At 40.8% G+C, this 16,872-nt stretch overlaps 1 protein-coding gene across 3 annotated transcripts in view; it reads left to right on the top strand.

Annotated features, from left to right (window-relative positions):
* The window catches only part of PRKCQ (protein kinase C theta), a 186,074-nt gene that overhangs the window by 76,401 nt on the left and 92,801 nt on the right, over positions 1-16,872 (top strand). For all 3 annotated transcript variants that reach the window (XM_019460850.2, XM_053895998.1, XM_019460852.2), the window contains 4 exons: positions 2,169-2,278; positions 3,006-3,123; positions 11,809-11,969; positions 15,199-15,372. In XM_019460850.2, coding sequence (XP_019316395.1) covers positions 2,169-2,278; positions 3,006-3,123; positions 11,809-11,969; positions 15,199-15,372 — 563 coding nt within the window. The remainder of the gene's footprint in view (positions 1-2,168; positions 2,279-3,005; positions 3,124-11,808; positions 11,970-15,198; positions 15,373-16,872) is intronic.

Consider the following 16,872-nt stretch of genomic DNA (forward strand, 5'->3'; position numbering starts at 1 on the left):
TCCGTCCTCCCTAACGTTCTTTCTCCTCCGTTCCCTTCTCTTTCCCTGTCTCCCCCCACCTCCTGCATGCCAGGCAGCCCCTCTCCACTCTCCCTTCCTTTCCTCTTCCCTCTTCTCCCCTCCCTTCCTCCCCAGCACCCTCTGTAGGTATCTGGCCGATACCTACAGACATCCCTGTGTCCTCACCCCCCATGCCCTTGACTGCACCTCTCCTCCCTCTCTACTCTCTGGACTCTGTTCCTCTGCCTTGGCCCTGCTCTTTCTATCTTGTTCTTTTCTAAGCCACCTTCGTAAGTAGGGCCTCCCTTTGTCTTGATTCTGTCTCCTTTCCTCTGTCCACTTTAATTCCCATGAAAATCATCGTCCAAAGGGCCTGTTTGCACTCAAAGAGATCAAGTTGTCACCTCATAGGTTAGTAACAGAGACATAGGACATTACCATAGGGGGGTGGGGCCTGCCTTCATGCCAGAGCATCCAAGACAAGCTTAGATCTGGCTACCATGTTAAAAAGCAAAGTGAAACTTCCCACTGCTTCATGCTGAGTCCTCGCCAACTGCCTCCCTTTGCCTTGCGGTACTAAGGAAATGCAGCTGGGACTTCCCAGTGTGCAACCCGCAGAAACACATCCAGTAGGAGTCGTGCTGAAATTCACAAGGGCAGAAAGCCATTATAAACAGCATCGTGACTACATTAAGGGCTTTAGTCATACATAAAAGATTTCACTTAGAATGGATTTGGGTTCTATCATGCAATATACCGGGACAAGTACTGGTTTATATTTACATAGAAAATGCTATTTTATTATGAACTGTCGGAGGAAGAGTCAGCCAGTTAAAACTAAAGGCTGAAGCCTGCTCAAATTCCACTTCAATAGTTTAATGTGTATCTCTTTGGAATAGATAATGAAGTTAAAAGACTAGTTGTTGAGCATCTGTTTGATGCCAATCACTGTACTAAGCTCTTTGCACACAAACGGGTTAATAAGCAGGTAAGAGTATGGGGCACCTGGGTGGCTCAGTCGGTTGAGCATCCGACTTCGGTTCAGGTCATGATCTCAAGGCTCGTGAGTTCGAGCCCCGCATCAGGCTCTATGTTGACAGCTCGGAGCCTGGAGCCTGCTTCAGATTCTGTGTCTCCCCCTCTCTCTGCCCCAACCCACTCGCATTCTGTCTCTGTCTCTCTCAAAAATAAACAAACATTAAAAAAAAAGCAGGTCAGAGTAAAAGTGTGTTGTTTTATAGCCTCTCTTGCCTAATGCCATTATAACAAATGCTACTGATGGACTTGACAGAATGAAATAGGACTTGAAGACAGAATTCTATCAGCTGGAGTTTGAAAATCTTACATTAGATTTTTTTTTATTGTAATAGCAGTGTTTCATAAGCAGAATTTCATTTTTCTAAACCAATGACTTGAAGTAGTAGCTGTCTTTCTATAGATGCCCTGGTCCACACACATCCCAATCCAGGAAGGCTCACGGGATCACAGAAAGTGGAGGGTGGACCTTCACTGCACTTTTTTCAAGACTCATAAATTGGAATATTCCCCGAGAATCATAGGACTTAGAGCTAGATCATTTGGTTCAACCAGCCCAACTCTCCCATATGGGGAGAATGGCCTCCAGGCCACTTCCCCTCTCCCCACTCCCATCCCGAAGCACAGACCACACCCACCATGCATGCAGGCTGAGGCTTCAGCCTAGAGGGGAGGGAAGCTCCTTGCACCCCATGTGGGGAAGGGGATACTTGGACTCCAATCTAGAGTGGAAGTGAACCACCTTCTATCCTGGCATGGCACATTTCCACCAGAGAGGGCCAGCATCGGTGCTCTTCTCTCAGCAATGGCATAGTCTAAATGCATACCGACAGCAGCCTTCCTCCTCTGTCAGCAAGGCTCTGCTTCTGCTTCCGGTGGGAGTCCTTCCCCAGCACCACATCCAGGAGCCTCTGGTCTGTGTGTGTAGTCTTGGGAAGGGGAGGTGGACGCGTGGTGGCATTGTAGAAGCACTGCCCTCATTTATTTGTATTCAGTGTCTCCTGCTGCTGGGAAGATGGCTCTAGGGATTTGCCAATCGTTCTTCAATGTATGTGTACCTGAAGCAGACCTGTGCAAAGTCTGCTCAGTGAGTTCTGTTCCTCTGGCTCACAGTGTCTCTTTCTCCTTTGCAGCATGTGGTATGAACGTACATCACAGATGCCAGACAAAGGTGGCCAACCTTTGTGGCATAAATCAGAAGCTGATGGCCGAAGCACTGGCAATGATTGAGAGCACTCAACAGGTAGGAAAGGCTTTTAGGTTAAGTTCCTCCAGTTTCAACTCAGCAAGGACTACTCGAGTCCTCCTTCCCTTTGATCTGTGGAGCAATATGGAGTCTGTTTCTGAGCATTTGCCTTGCCTCTGACTTTCATCCTTATGCCCATATCCACACTCAGAGATATTGATTTACTTCATGCATTTGTATTATATTTTTAGGATCTTAAATTATTTGTGGCATGAGCAGGGGCAGAAACAAATTCATTGAAATCATTGAGGATTCATTACCAGCTTTGTACCTATCTACTGGCTAGAATCATCCCTAAAATGTGCACGGAACACTGAGTCGAGGGCAACTTTTGCCTTGCCGTTTACTCACCTGCACTAGGACTAGAATTGAACTTTTTGTATCTAAGAACAAACCCTCTTGGTGTTGCCTTTGTAAGCTCTCTTTCCATCCATTAACCTTCCATTCTTAATTGTGACCAAATGATGTAGATAGTACGGGAGAAACCAGTTAGCCCCTGGAAAAGTATGAAGGAAGTGAATATGTGCCTGTTCGTGTATAAAATATAATAGGTAGACTCTTACAGCATGTGAGATCCTGAAAGAATGCTGAGGGAAAGAAGGATGTTGGATATCTATGCATTTAGGATTCTTAAACGGATCTCATCCCCGAGGGCAGCAGGCTGAGCTGATGGGGCCGTAGCGGGTGGGTAGGTGGGTGGTCTGACTCTTTGTTTATAATCTAGGCTCGCTGCTTAAGAGATAGTGAACACATCTTCAGAGAAGGTCCCGTTGAAATTGGTCTCCCGTGCTCCATAAAAGGTGAAGCAAGGCTGCCGTGTGTACCAGCATCTGGGAAAAAAGGTAGCTATCCTGATCCTCGGTAGAATCATTGTCAGCAATTAATCTTGGTCAGCCCTAATGGAGTCCTCTAGATTTCAACTCTCCATTTACCTGGTCTGATAGGTGTGAGGCTCCTACTTCTTGGAAGTGAAACCAAAATATGCCCCATTAGGAAACCTTTGTAAGAGGGTGGGAGGTGAGGGCAGGGAGAGAATGGGATATAGGTCTACAGTAGGGCTGCAAACGTTTCCTTGTTTTTAGAATGTTACTTCCTGTCACTGTTAAAAGGTTTTGCAAAATAAATCTACCATGAATTTCAATGGTGGGAATGTCACAGTAGGCCATCCTATTCTATACCTTTGAGCCTTTTGGGGGAAGGTTAAAAGTAGAAAAGGGAAGACTAGTGCAACATACATGACATCGTGGAAGTCCCCCAGCCTACTTTCTGAAAGTAGTTCATGAGAAGATATGCCCACATGAATCCGGGAGATGAATAGTTTCAACATACATTATAACATTATAACATTATAATGTTTCAACATACATTATTATATAGTGAGGTTTTCCTCACTATCCTAAAGTAGACTATTCCTGTGAAACCTTTTTTTTTTTTTAATTGAAGTATAGTTAACATACAGTGTGACTTAGTTTCAGGTGTACAACATATTGATTCAATAATTCTGTACATTACTCCAAGTTTTTCTGTCACCATAATGATGTTATTATATTGTTATTGACTGTATCCCTTATGCTGTGCTTTTCATCTCTGTGACTTATTTTTTTGAAACTGGAATTTTATACCTCTTAATCCCCTTTATTTCACGCGCTCCCCCACTCACCTCCCCTGTGGCAACCACCAGTTTATTCTCTATATTTAAGAATGTTTTGGGGGGCGCCTGGGTTGCTTGGTCGGTTAAGCGTCCAACTTCGGCTCAGGTCATGATCTCACGGTCCTCGAGTTCAGGCCCCGCATCGGGCTCTGTGCTGATGGCTCAGAGCCTGGAGCCTGTTTCAGAGTCTGTGTCTCCCTCTCTCTGACCCTCCCCCGTTCATGCTCTGTCTCTCTCTGTCTCAAAAATAAACGTTAAAAAAAAAAAGAATGTTTGGTTTTGTTTTGTTTTTTAGATTCCACATATAAGTGAAATTGTATGGAATTTGTCTTTCTCTGTCTTATTTCATTTACCATGATACCCTCCACATCCATTCACGTTGTCACAGTGGCAAGATCTCATTCCTTTTTATGGCTAATATTCCCTTGTATATATATCATAGCTTCTTTATCCGCTCATCTGTTGATGGACACTTGGGTTGCTTCCATATCTTGGCTATTGTAAATAATGCTGCAATAAACATAGGAATGTGTATATCTTTTTGAACTAGTGTTTTCATTTTCTTTAGGTAAATACCCAGTAGTGCAATTACTGGATTGCATGGTAGTTCTATTTTTAATTTTTTGCGGAACCTCCTACTGTTTTCCACAGTGGCTGGACCAGTTTGCTTTCCCACTGCCACCATACTGTTTCTTTTTCTCCACATCCTCACCAGCTGTTGCTATTTCTTGTCTTTTTGATACTAGCCATTCTGACTGGCATAAGATGATACCTCATTGCGATCTTTATTTGCATTTCCCTGATGATTGATGATGTTCAGCATCTTTTCATATGTCTGTTGGCCATTAGTATGTCTTCTTTGGAAAAATGTCTGTTCAGATCCTCTGGCCATTTTTTAATCTGTTTTTTTTTCGGTGTTGAGTTGTACAAGTTCTTTATATATTTTGCATATAAATCCCTCATCAGATATAGCATTTGCAAATATCTCCTCCCATTCACTACCTTGCCTTTTTGTTTTGTTTATGGTTTCCTTTGCTGTGCAAAAGTTTTTTATTTTGGTATAGTCCCAATAGTTTATTTTTGCTTTCCTTTCCCTTGCCTAGGAGACACATCCATAAATATGTTGCTAAGACTGATGTCTAAGATATTACTACCTGTGTCTTCCTTTAGAAGTTTTATGGTTTAAGGTCTCATACATAGGTCTTAATCCACTGTAAATTTAGTTTTGTGTGTGGTTTAAGAAAGAGGTCCAGTTTTGTTCTTTTGCATATAGCTGTTCAGTTATCCCAACACCATTTGTTGAAAGGACTGTTAAAAAAAAAACTCTTTTTCCCCACTGTGTATTCTTGTCTCCTTTGTCATAGATTCACTGACCATATGGGTGTGGGTTTATTTAGGGGAGCTCTATTCTGTTTCACTGATATATATGTCTGCTTTTGTGCTGGTACCATACTGTTTTGATTATTATAGCTTTGTAGTATATCTTAAAATCTGTGATTATGATACTTCCAGCTTTGTTCTTCTTCAAGATCACTTTGGCTATTCAAGGTCTTTGTGATTCCATACAAATTTTAATATTACTCTAGTTCTGTGAAGAATGCTCTTGGTATATCGATAGGGATTAAACTGAATCTGTAGAGTGCTTTGGGTAGTATGGACATTTTAGCAATGTTAATTCTTCCAATCCCTGAGCACAGAATATCTTTCCATTTGTTTCTGTCACTTCAATTTCTTTAGTCAATGTTTTATAGTTTTCAAAGTACAGGTTTCACCTCCTTGGTTAAGTTTCTTCCTTTTACTTTATTCTTCTTGATGCAATTGTAATTCGGATTGTTTTCTTAGTTTTTCTTTCTGCTACTCTGTTATTAGTGTACAGAAATGCAACACATTTCTGTATATTAATTTTGTATTCTTTGACTTTGCATTTTCAGTTCTAATAGGTTTTTTGGTGCAGTCTTTAGGTTTTTCCAAATATATGTCATTTGCAAATGTGACAGTTTTACTTTTCCCTTATCAATTCTGATGGCTTTTATTCCTTTTTCTTATGTGATGGCTGCAGCTAGGATTTCTAGCACTGTGTGGAATTAAAGTGGCTTGAGTGGACATCTTTATCTTGTCCTTATCTTAGAGAAAAACTTTTAGTTTTTCACTACTGAGTATGGTGTTAGCTGTGGGTTTGTTATGTATGGTCTTTATTACGTTGGGGTATTCCCTCTAAACCCACTTTGTTGAGAGTTTTTATCATTAAGGTATGTTGTATTTTGTCAAATGGTTTCTCTGCATCTATTGAGATGACCATGTGTTTTTTATCTTTCCTCTTTTTAATATGGTATATCACATTGATTGATTTGCAAATACTGAACTACTCTTATATCCCTGCAATAAAACTCACTTGATTGTGATGAATGACTTTTTTTAATGTATTGCTGAGTTCAGTTTGCTAATATTTTTTAAAGATATTTGCATCTGTGTTAATCACAGATATTAGCCTACAGTTTTCTTTTTTTGTAGTTTTGGTATCAGGGTAATCCTGGCCTCATTGAATGAATTTGGAAGTTTTCCTTCCTCTTCTGTTTTTGGTATAGTTTGAGAAGAATAGGTATTAACTCTTTATTTATTTATTTATTTATTTATTTATTTTTAAGAGAGAGAGAGAGCGAGAGAGAGAGCGAGCGCACGAGCAGGGGAGGGGCAGAGAGAGGGAGACACAGAATCGGAAGCAGGCTCCAGGCTCTGAGCTGTCAGCACAGAGCCTGACGTGGGGCTCAAACTCACAAACTGTGAGATCGTGACCTGAGCCGAAGTCAGACTGAGCCACCCAGGCAACCTCTCTTGTACTCTTTATTATTTCCTTCCTTCCACTATCTTTGGGTTTTTTTTTTTTTTTTCCAGCTCATTTAGGTGTAAGGTTAGGTTGTTTATTTCAGATTTTGCTTGTTTTCTGAGGTAGGCCTGTATTGCTCTGAAGTTTCTTTTTAGAACTACTTTTACTGTGTCCCAAAGATTATAGATCATTGTTTTTTCATTTTTATTTGTCTCCATGTATTTTCTGATTTTTTTCTTTGATTTGTTGACCCGTGCATTGTTTAGGAGCATGTTGTTTAGCTCTGTGTGTTTGTGGGGCTTTTTAGATTTTTTTCTTGTAGTTGGTTTCTAGTTTCATACCATTGTGGTTGGAATGGAGACTTGCTATAGCTTCAGTCTCCCTAAATTTATTGACACTTTTTTGTTGCCTAACATGTGATGTATTCTGGAGAATGCTCCACATGCATTTGAGAAGAATGTGTATTCTGCTGCTTTGGGATGGAATATTCTATACATGTCTGTTAGGTCAATCTGGTCTAACATGTTCAAAGTCACTGTTTCCTTATCGACATTCTGTCTGGGTGATTTATCCATTGATGTAAGTGGGGTATTGAAGTCCCTGGTATCATTGTATTACTGTCAATTTCTCCCTTTATATCCCTAATATTTGCTTTATGTAATTTAGTATTCCAATACTGTGGACATACATTTTTACAATTTTATGTCCCCTTATTGGATTGATCCGTTTATCATTATGTAGTGCCCTTTTTTGTCTCTTGATCCAGTCTTTGTTTTAAAGTCTATTTTGTCTGATACAAGCATTGCTATCCCAGCTTTTTTTTTTTTTTTTTTTTTTTTTTTTTTTTTTGCTTCCATCTGCAAAGTATGTTTTCTCATCCCTTTATGTTCAGTCTGTGTGTGTGTTTAGGGCTATGAGTCCCTTGTAGGCAGCATATAGATGGGTCTTGTTTTTTTGTCTGTCTTTTGTTTTTAATCCATTCAGTCACCGTCTGTCTTTTGGTTAGAGTATGAAGTACATTTACCTTTAGGGTAATTATTGATAGGTGTGTACTTCTTGCCATTTTGTTAATTCTTCTGGCTATTTTTGTAGTTTTCTTCTTTCCTTCTCCCATTGCTCTCTTTCAGTGTGATTTGGTTACTTTCTTTAGTGTTATGCTTGGATTCCTTTCCCTTTATTTTTTGTGTATCTACCATTGGTTTTTGATTTGTGTTTATTGGGTTCATATATAACCTCTTATGTGTACAACAGTCTATACTATGTTGATGGACACTTAAGTTCAAACACATTCTAAAAGCACTAAATTCTTACCCCTGCCCCACCTTTTATGTATATGATGTCATGTTTTACATCTTTTTATTTTGTGAATACCTTGGCTAATGTTTGTAGATATAATTTTACTACTTTTGTGTTCTAACCAGCCTTTTCACTTTATAAGTAATTAATCTACCTTTAATATACATTTGCTTTTATCAGTGAAATTTCATCCTTTCATAATTTTCTTTTAATTATGGCCTTCTATTTTCACTTAAAGAATTCCCTTCGAAGTTTCTTATAAAGCTGGCCTAGTGATGATGAACTCCTTTAACTTTTGTTTGTCTGGGAAACTCTTTCTCTCTCTTTTATTCTGAATGATAGCCTTGATGGATAGAGTATTCTTGGTTGCGGGTTTTCTTCTTTCAGCACTTTAGATTTTGTTTGGTTGTTTTTTGTTTGTTTTGTTTTGTTTTGTGTGTGTGTGTGTATGTGTGTGTGTGTGTGTTTAGAGAGAGAAAGAAAGCATGGGGGAGGGGTAGAGGGAGAGAGAGAATCTTAAACAGACCCCATGCTCAGCATGCAGCCCAGTGTGGTGCTCCATCACATGACTCTGAGATCATGACCTGATCTGAAACCATGAGTCAGACGTTTAACTGGCTGAACCATCCAGGTGCGCCTTCTTTCAGCACTTTGAATATATCATGCACTCCCTCCTGGCCTGAAAAGTTTCTGCTGAAAAATCAGCTCATAGCCTTATGAGATTTCTCTTGTATGTAACTGTGTACTTTTGCCACTTTTAAGATTCTCTCTTTATCATTACTTTCGGCCATTGTAATTATTATGTGTTTCAGTGTGGACCACCTTGGGTTCACCTTGTTTGGGGCTCTCTGTGCATCCTGGATGTGAATGGCTGTTTCCTTCCGCAGATTAGGGAAGTTTCCAGCTATTATTTCTTCAAATAAGTTTTCTGCCCCCCTTTCTCTCTCTTCTCCTTCCCATTCTCTATAATGCAAATGTTATGCTTGATGGTGTTGCTGAGTTCCTTAACTTATTCTTATTTTTTATTGCTCTTTTTTTCTTTCTGCTGTTCAGCTTGGTTGCCTTCCATTATTCTCTCTTTCAGATTGCTGACCTGTTTTTCTGCATTCCCTGCTGTTGATTCCCTCTAGTGTATTTTTTTCTTTCAGTTACATCTTCTTCAGTTCTGACTGGTTCTTTTTTATATTTTCTGCATCTTTAATGAGGTTCTCACTGAGCTCATCTACTGTTTTCTCAAGCCCAGTGTGTGTTTTTATGGCTACTCCCTTGAATTCTTTATCAAGCAAATTGTTTATTGCCATTTCATTTTGCTTTTTAACTGTGATTTTTACCTTATTCTTTCATTTGAGACGTATCCCTCCATCTCCCCATTTTGTCTGTCTGTGTTAGTTTCTATGTATTAGGTAATTCAGCTACATCTCTTGGTCTTGAAGGTAGTGGCCTTGATCAGAAGAAGTCCATTGGTGTCATGTAATTCAATTCCCCTGGCCACCAGAATTAGGAACTCTAGAGGTGTCCCTGGGTGGGCTGTGGACATCCTACTATTGAGGCTGAGCCATAACTGTCTGTAGCCCAGCTGGATGCACTGATCCACTTTGCCTGCTGTGGGTACACAGGGCAAGATTTATTCCCCATGCTGTTGAGAGGCCTGTCTGAAGCTGTCGTGGGGCTGTTGGTGTGTGGGGCCAGTAGTCAGCCTATCTGTCTGCAGTTAGCATCTCTGTCACTGCTGCAGGTACATTGAGGGGCAGGGATTGCCCTTAGAGACTGAGCTGTTGGCACTGTGGGTGCCTGGTGTGTGGAGTTATCTCCCCTAAACCCCAGAGGAAGAATTGCTTTGGAGTGGTACTGATCCCTACTGGGGCTTCCGGTTGGGGGTGGTGGGGCAATATCTGCTTTGGAGGGTGTACAGATTGAATGGAGCAGGTCCACAGGTGAGTGCTAGGGCAGGGCACATGGTACTTGCAAGATAGATGGCTATCTAGGCTTAGGAAGGGGAAGATCCCTGACCCTCCAGCACTCATTCTAAGAGTAGTCAATAAATCTCCTTCATCTATACTTCCCGGAACTTTTTAAACTGCTGCTTCTGTGCTGTCTTGGGTCAAGGTATTATGGTGGTTCTTTACGTTCTTTATGGTAGGTACTCCGTTTCCTATCACCCTCCTGCCCTCTCCAGGGTTAAGCCTGGCTGATTTTTAAGGCTCCTAATTTTAAGCCCCACTGTTTTTCAAAGCCAAATGTTATTGAGACTTGTCTTCCCAGTACAGGTTCCCCATGCCAGGGATGCCTTCTATGGCGTCTGATCCTCTGGCTTCCTTGTGCTTGCGGTGCCCTTCCCATTTGTGGCTAGACTCACAGGGGTTGGGTTCCCAACCACGTCTCTGCCCCTTCTATCTTTCTCAGTGTGGCCTCCTGTCTATAGTCAACTGTGGAAGGTCTGTTCTGCCAGTCTTCAGGTCATTTTCTGTGTTAGTTGTAGGGATGTAGCTGTTACTTTGGTGTGCCCAGGGGATGAGGTAATCCTTCTACTTTGCCATCTTCCTCATGACTCCCTATGAACTCTTTTGGAAGCCAGAATGGCATAAATTACCATTAATTTACATGGAACAATTTTTGAGTATTCCCTGAACCAAAAACCACCTTAGGCTTTCTGATAGCTTAGAACACATGTTGCTAATGGAGGCCCAGATGCTCACACAGTTCAAAGCTCTGGCAGCTGGATGCCGAGGTGCTGAGTGCAGATCCCGGGTAAGGGGCTGGATGGCACCACTCTCACTGCTCTGGTGCACTGGCTGTGTCTGCTCACTGCAACACCAATGTTGAATGTTGTTTGCACTTTTCTTTTTTCTGTAAAAGAGAAAATCCTGTCCAGTTTTGTTTGCTTGTTTGTTTGTTTTTTTGGTTGGCAAAAACAGGTAGTGATGTAGATCTTTCACAAAAGCAAAGTGACAAATGCAAGCTTTCAAAACATGGGCAGTTCCTATAATTATTTTCCTTGGACTTAAGGAGAAGATGAAAGTTAAATTTAGAGACTGAAAATAAAAAAGGTCATTCCAGCCACAAAGAAGACACAAAATTATGTGATATGCTAGAGGTGCTGTAAAATAGCAATCGTATCACAATATATAAATGTATCAAGTCAACATGTTGGACACCTTAAATTACCACAATATGGTGTGTCAAATGTATTTCAATAAAAAAGGAAAGAAATGTTATAAGGGGGTAGGAGGAAGGTTCCAAAAAGCTTTCTGCACCTGTTCTGTCATTGGGTGAGGAATAAATTGGCTGACCTTGAATACGGGGATAGATGATGTGATTCAGATCTTCAGTGATCTGCTTTTCATTTCCTGATCCCTCACGTGGAAGCCACAGGAATCAATGCCACTGAGCCTGTGAGCCATGCAAGTAGCTGAGAATCATTTTTCCTCAAATTTGGTTAAAATCTCTATTTGTCCATGATTTGACATTATTTAAAGCGCTCATGTGTTTTGCATGTATGGACTTCTGCTGATTGGAATGTTCCTTAAAATGAAATTTCTCCCAGTCAGTTGAGTAGATAAGAGATGCAGTCCACGCCCCAAATTCCAGGCTCACAGGAGGAAGGTGCTGTCTTTGCCCTGCAGGGGACCTTCCCCCCCCCATTTTTGTGGATGGAGCCTCAGAGTGGGAAGTGGAAGAGAAAGTGTTCTCAAAGTAGCTAAAATGCCCCCTCCATTGTTCCTTGTTTACTTTTAACCACTGGCTTGCTATTTTCAGAGCCTCAGGGAATCTCTTGGGAGTCTCCTTTGGACGGGATGGAGAACATACGCCATCGTCCAGAACCTGAACCGAACATAGAAAGACCATCTCTACATATGAAGCTAAAAATTGAGGATTTTATCTTGCACAAAATGTTGGGGAAAGGAAGTTTTGGCAAGGTATGATACCATGCTGTAGAATTCTACAGACTAACTAACAGGAATTGAAAAGCAAAGCTCCTGAACTCATTGGAGCAGAGCAGGTTGTGGGTGTGTAGAGAGCATTCCTGTGCATTTTTTGACTGGGTAGAGAGAGGTCTGATTAAAAGGAAATCTGGAACTCTAGGGGATAGTGGCCTCTGCTTCCTGGGAATCATTGTTCCCAAGCCATTTTGCTTCAAAGGTGTATATCCCATACACTTATGAGTGTGATGTATATGGATATCAAAGAAACGGGAAGCTGCCTCAGCCAGTGTCTATAGTTTCTATTTCATACAGGTTTTTTTTTGGTTGTTATTTCTCTTTTGCTACTTTCTCAAACTTGGAGAGTTGTTTTACATTGAATGCAATTTTTTTCCTAGCAAATGTCTTCAGTCTTGCATTAGTTTGCTAGGAATAATGTAACAAAGTCTCACAGACTGAGTGATTCAAACACCAGACATTGGTTTTCTTATCATTCTGAAGGTTGGAAGTCTGAGACCTAGGTGTTGATAGGGTTATTTCTTCTGAGGTCTCTCTCCTTGGCTTGTAAATGGCCATCTTCTCCCTGTGTCCTCACATGGTCGTCCCCCTGTATCTGTGTCCTAATCTCTGCTTATAAGGACACTAGCCCCCCAGTGAACTTATTTTAAGTTGATTACCTTTGTAAAGACCATATCTCCAAATATAGTCACATGCTGAGGTACTAGGGTTCAGGGCTTTGGCATGCACATTTTTTTGGAGGGGGCACAATTCAGTTCATAACAAAGCTGTCGCTGGAGAGTCATGAGAAAAGTTTCACGGGGGAAAGTCCCTCCTCTAAATTCTTCCTGCCACACACTCAAGTTACGGGCTGTCTCTGTCAGTCACAGAAGACGAGAAGAAAAGGAGGAAGATGACATAATTTAACCATCAACCGTCAGTGATGGAAAATAATTTTCAAGTTCGCGAATGTAAAGAGGAATACCATGGAACATAGGCCTTGAGGTTATTCTAGATGCCAAGGGTATCTACTGTATTAATTGTTCCCTTCATTGTTGTACATTCTTGGATGAAACTCCTAGGAAAATTTTAGCCAGAAACTACCATTCTATAAATTTGTGTATCCAAGGCCAGCAATATGCTCTGCACCTGCTCGCCAGACTTTGGGAAATTCACCCAGTTTATTTAATAGTAAACTAGAATGCAAATAAGCATCACCACAGCTGAATGACATTGTGCCGCAGTTGGGTTGGATTTAAACATCAGTGCGTTGCTTTTGGCAAAATGCATTCTGCCCTGCAAACTAGCTGATATCCATTAATTCTTTGAGTTCATTTCCACAATAATATGAAACACAGCAGGCTCATTTGCTGTTAATCTGTGTAATAAGCAATTTTAAAGCCAGTCTTCATTATAATTTAGTACCAATTAATGTGCAATTATAACCTGTTACCAAAAATTGAAAGCCCATTATAGAGATGGAAATTGCCTTTTCAGCTTCTTCGGCTATGGCTGGTTTGGGGATGTTTTATGGAAAGAAACAATTACCAAAAGACTACTTTTAATTGTTAATGAAATGTTTATCATTCTTTGTTCCCATGTGGGTTTCTATATTTGAACAAGGTTAATAAGAAAGACATTAAGTTAAACCTACAAGCCTTCGTAAAATATCCCAAAGGACACTGAGAGCCTTAGGGTGTCTTCTGTTCTATGTCCAAAACAGTATGCTCTTGCCATCAGGACCCTGAGTCCCTACAGACTGAAGAGGATGGGCCATGGGGCCCCTGGAAAGGAGAATGAAACACAAAAGCAAAATGGAGTAGCCATATTTCCCTTTCTCACAACATTAAGAACACTCCAAAATTTGTTTTTCTTCTTTCTTTTGGCTTTATACAGGAAGTATGGTTTCTCAACAAAATGGTAGCCTCCATATTCTTATCTCAATGTACTTTGCAGTCCAGAAAAAAATAGCATTGTTTTCTGGGTATATGCACATCATCCATTTGCCTGCCTTCTCGTAAGTTCTGTGCCCTCTGTCAAGCCAGCTACCCCAAAGCTAGCTATCTGCACCATATTATTTTTAAACATAGACACGTGCATTTTCAGTACTGGTTTAGTGTCATTGACTTCGACATTCCCTAAAAGTCAAGAAACAAATGACAAGTATTCTTAATAACTGTCATTTAGAGAGCATTTTATAGTTTCTAAACCACTTTCCCATGTGGTAGCCATTTGATATTCACGATGGTCCTGCAAGTTAGAGAATGTCATGACAATTATCTCTTTTACACATTAGGAAACTGAAGCCCAGAGAGGTTAATTGGTTTATCCACATTCCCACAGCTAGTAAATGTCTGTGAAAAGAGACCCAGGCTGGAGTTTTCTATTTCCAAATGCCACGTCCTCACAACTGTCAGTCATCTGTTGCTGCATCATTTGCAAAAGTACAAGTTGTAGAAACTCCCCATTATGTGCCATCTGGTGTCCTTTCATATAAGTCATGAAATCCAGTAGAAAAAGTAAACTTGGAGTTAGATTTTTCCACTGAGGAGCTCCATGAATTTGAGCAAGTGAAATTCCTCTTTGAAGTTCGTTCTTTTTATTATTACTACCTGTCTTGCAGAGAGTTCTGAGCTAAGAATTAGATGGCACATGTAAAGGGTAGCAGAGTGTCTGACACATAGTAGGTCCGAAAAATGGCCTTAGGTCTATGCCATCAGATGAAATGGTGTATACTCTTTAGGCACATGAGGAAAACTCTATTCCCCTTGTATTATAGTTTCACCCTGAAAAACTGGGTAAAACTCAGAGCTGAGTTTTATGCTCATTTGCACTGATGTTTCAAGTATAATCAGGTCCTCCTCTCTGCTACTTGCTGCTGCTTTCTTCAATATGCACTTAGTGTCTGGGAATTTATATTATAAATTTACTCAGGTCCCTGGGCAGACAGGTCATACTTTTTTACACAGAAATTTTCAGGGCCTGAGAATAACCCATCCAATTGTACAGTAGTTTTGTGAATGCCTTGGAAAGGTACACAGCAAGTGTGAAACTCCTAGGTAATATCCCTGATCAATGGAGTGCTCTATTTTGTCCCTGTCAAGGGGAAGGAGGGGGTTGGAGAAGAAATCCTCTTTGTTTCACCCAACACAGATCTCAGGACATGGTCTCTTCTTTAACGAGTGAGACCAAATTCTAAAATAAAGTTACTTCTTACCTTTGCTTCTAGGTCTTCCTAGCAGAGTTCAAGAAGACCAATCAATTTTTTGCAATAAAAGCCTTAAAGAAAGATGTGGTTTTGATGGACGATGATGTTGAGTGCACAATGGTAGAGAAGAGAGTTCTCTCCTTGGCCTGGGAGCATCCGTTCCTAACGCACATGTTCTGTACATTCCAGACCAAGGTAAGACTTCTGCTCAGACAACACTTCATCCACCTCTTGCCCAGCAAATGTGCCTGTCTAAGCCGGGGGCCTCTGGTGGCGCCCCCCTTGGGACATGTGGGGGACTGTCCCCATATTTTTCTTTACCTTTCAGCTCACCTTCCATCTGTCCAAACAAACTTCTTCTTCTCCAAACGCCAGTGAGATACTATTTTGAATTGTTTAACATAGTCTGTTGAGAAGGGGCTTTCCTTCTGGGTTTGTCTTTTCGCTTGTTTTTTAGAATTTGGTTTAACTTCTGTAACAACCAGGATTCTAGGCAGCCTGTGCCTTGCTTGACAAAACAGTGCTTTGTGAGGGAGAAATACATGACACTGTTTGTTCAGCTACCATATGTGTACTTGAGGAGACAAAAGTTGGACAGTAGGTCAAAATGCGTGTGTACTGTTATTTTCATATATATGGGCCACAGAGAAACAGCCCATACAGTGGGCTATCAGTGAGCAAGGCCTGAGCAGTGAGGTAAAAAGGTAAATTTTGTCAGAAGGTGCTCTTATTCTGGGAGGATTCTCTTCCTGTTCTCTTTATGCCTTAAAAAAAAAAAATTCAGGACACCTGGGTGGCTCAGTTGGTTAAGCATCCGACTTCGGCTCAGGTCATGATCTTGCGCTTCGTGAGTTCAAGCCCCACATCGGGCTCTGTGCTGACAGCTCAAAGCCTGGAGCCTGCTTCGGATTCTGTGTCTCCCTCTCTTTCTGCCCCTCTCCTACTCGTGCTCTGTCTCTCAAAAATGAAAAACGTTAAAAATTAAAAGAAAAATTCAATTGCCTCTTTTTTCAGACCAAAAACTATTCAGGATCATTTTAGAAAAATTAATGAAGAAAATCATTTATAATCTCACCATCTCGGTATACTCACCACTAATACTTTGAAGTTTAACCTTCTAGACTTTTTCACTCAGTGGATTTTGTAAAATTAAAAATAGAAATGGGGGTGCCTGGGTGGCTCAGTGAGTTAAGTGTCCAACTTCAGCTCAGGTCATGATCTCATGGTTCATGAGTTTGAGCCCCACATTGGGCTCTCAACTGTCAGCACAGAGCCCACCTCGGATCCTCTCTCTCTCCTTCCCTCTCTCTGCTCCTCCTCTGCTCACTCTCAAAAATAATAAATTTAAAAATTTGAAAAAATAAGAAACCCATTGTAAATACCTACTGTTCTGCAACTGGTATTTTCAACACTCTCTTATATACATTTCCTCACATCTATGAATATTCTACAATGTGATTTATCTCACTAGAACATTTCTAACTTTCTGTTCTGATTTAAATAACACTGAAGTGAACATCCTTGTGGACCGGTCTTCATGCACCAGCATTATGATTTGCTTTTCCTTGTTTACTCTCTTTCACACTTCCGCCTTGTACATGGCCTAGAATAATAAGCAGACCCATGTGGGACTGTGTGGTTAAGACCCAAAGAGCATGAAGACTTTATTCTCTTATTCCATTTCAAGTCTGCATG

This window comes from Panthera pardus, unplaced genomic scaffold (assembly GCF_024362965.1).
Source record: "Panthera pardus isolate Hobbes unplaced genomic scaffold, ASM2436296v1 HiC_scaffold_6, whole genome shotgun sequence".
In the NCBI taxonomy this organism is placed as follows: Eukaryota; Metazoa; Chordata; class Mammalia; order Carnivora; family Felidae; genus Panthera; species Panthera pardus.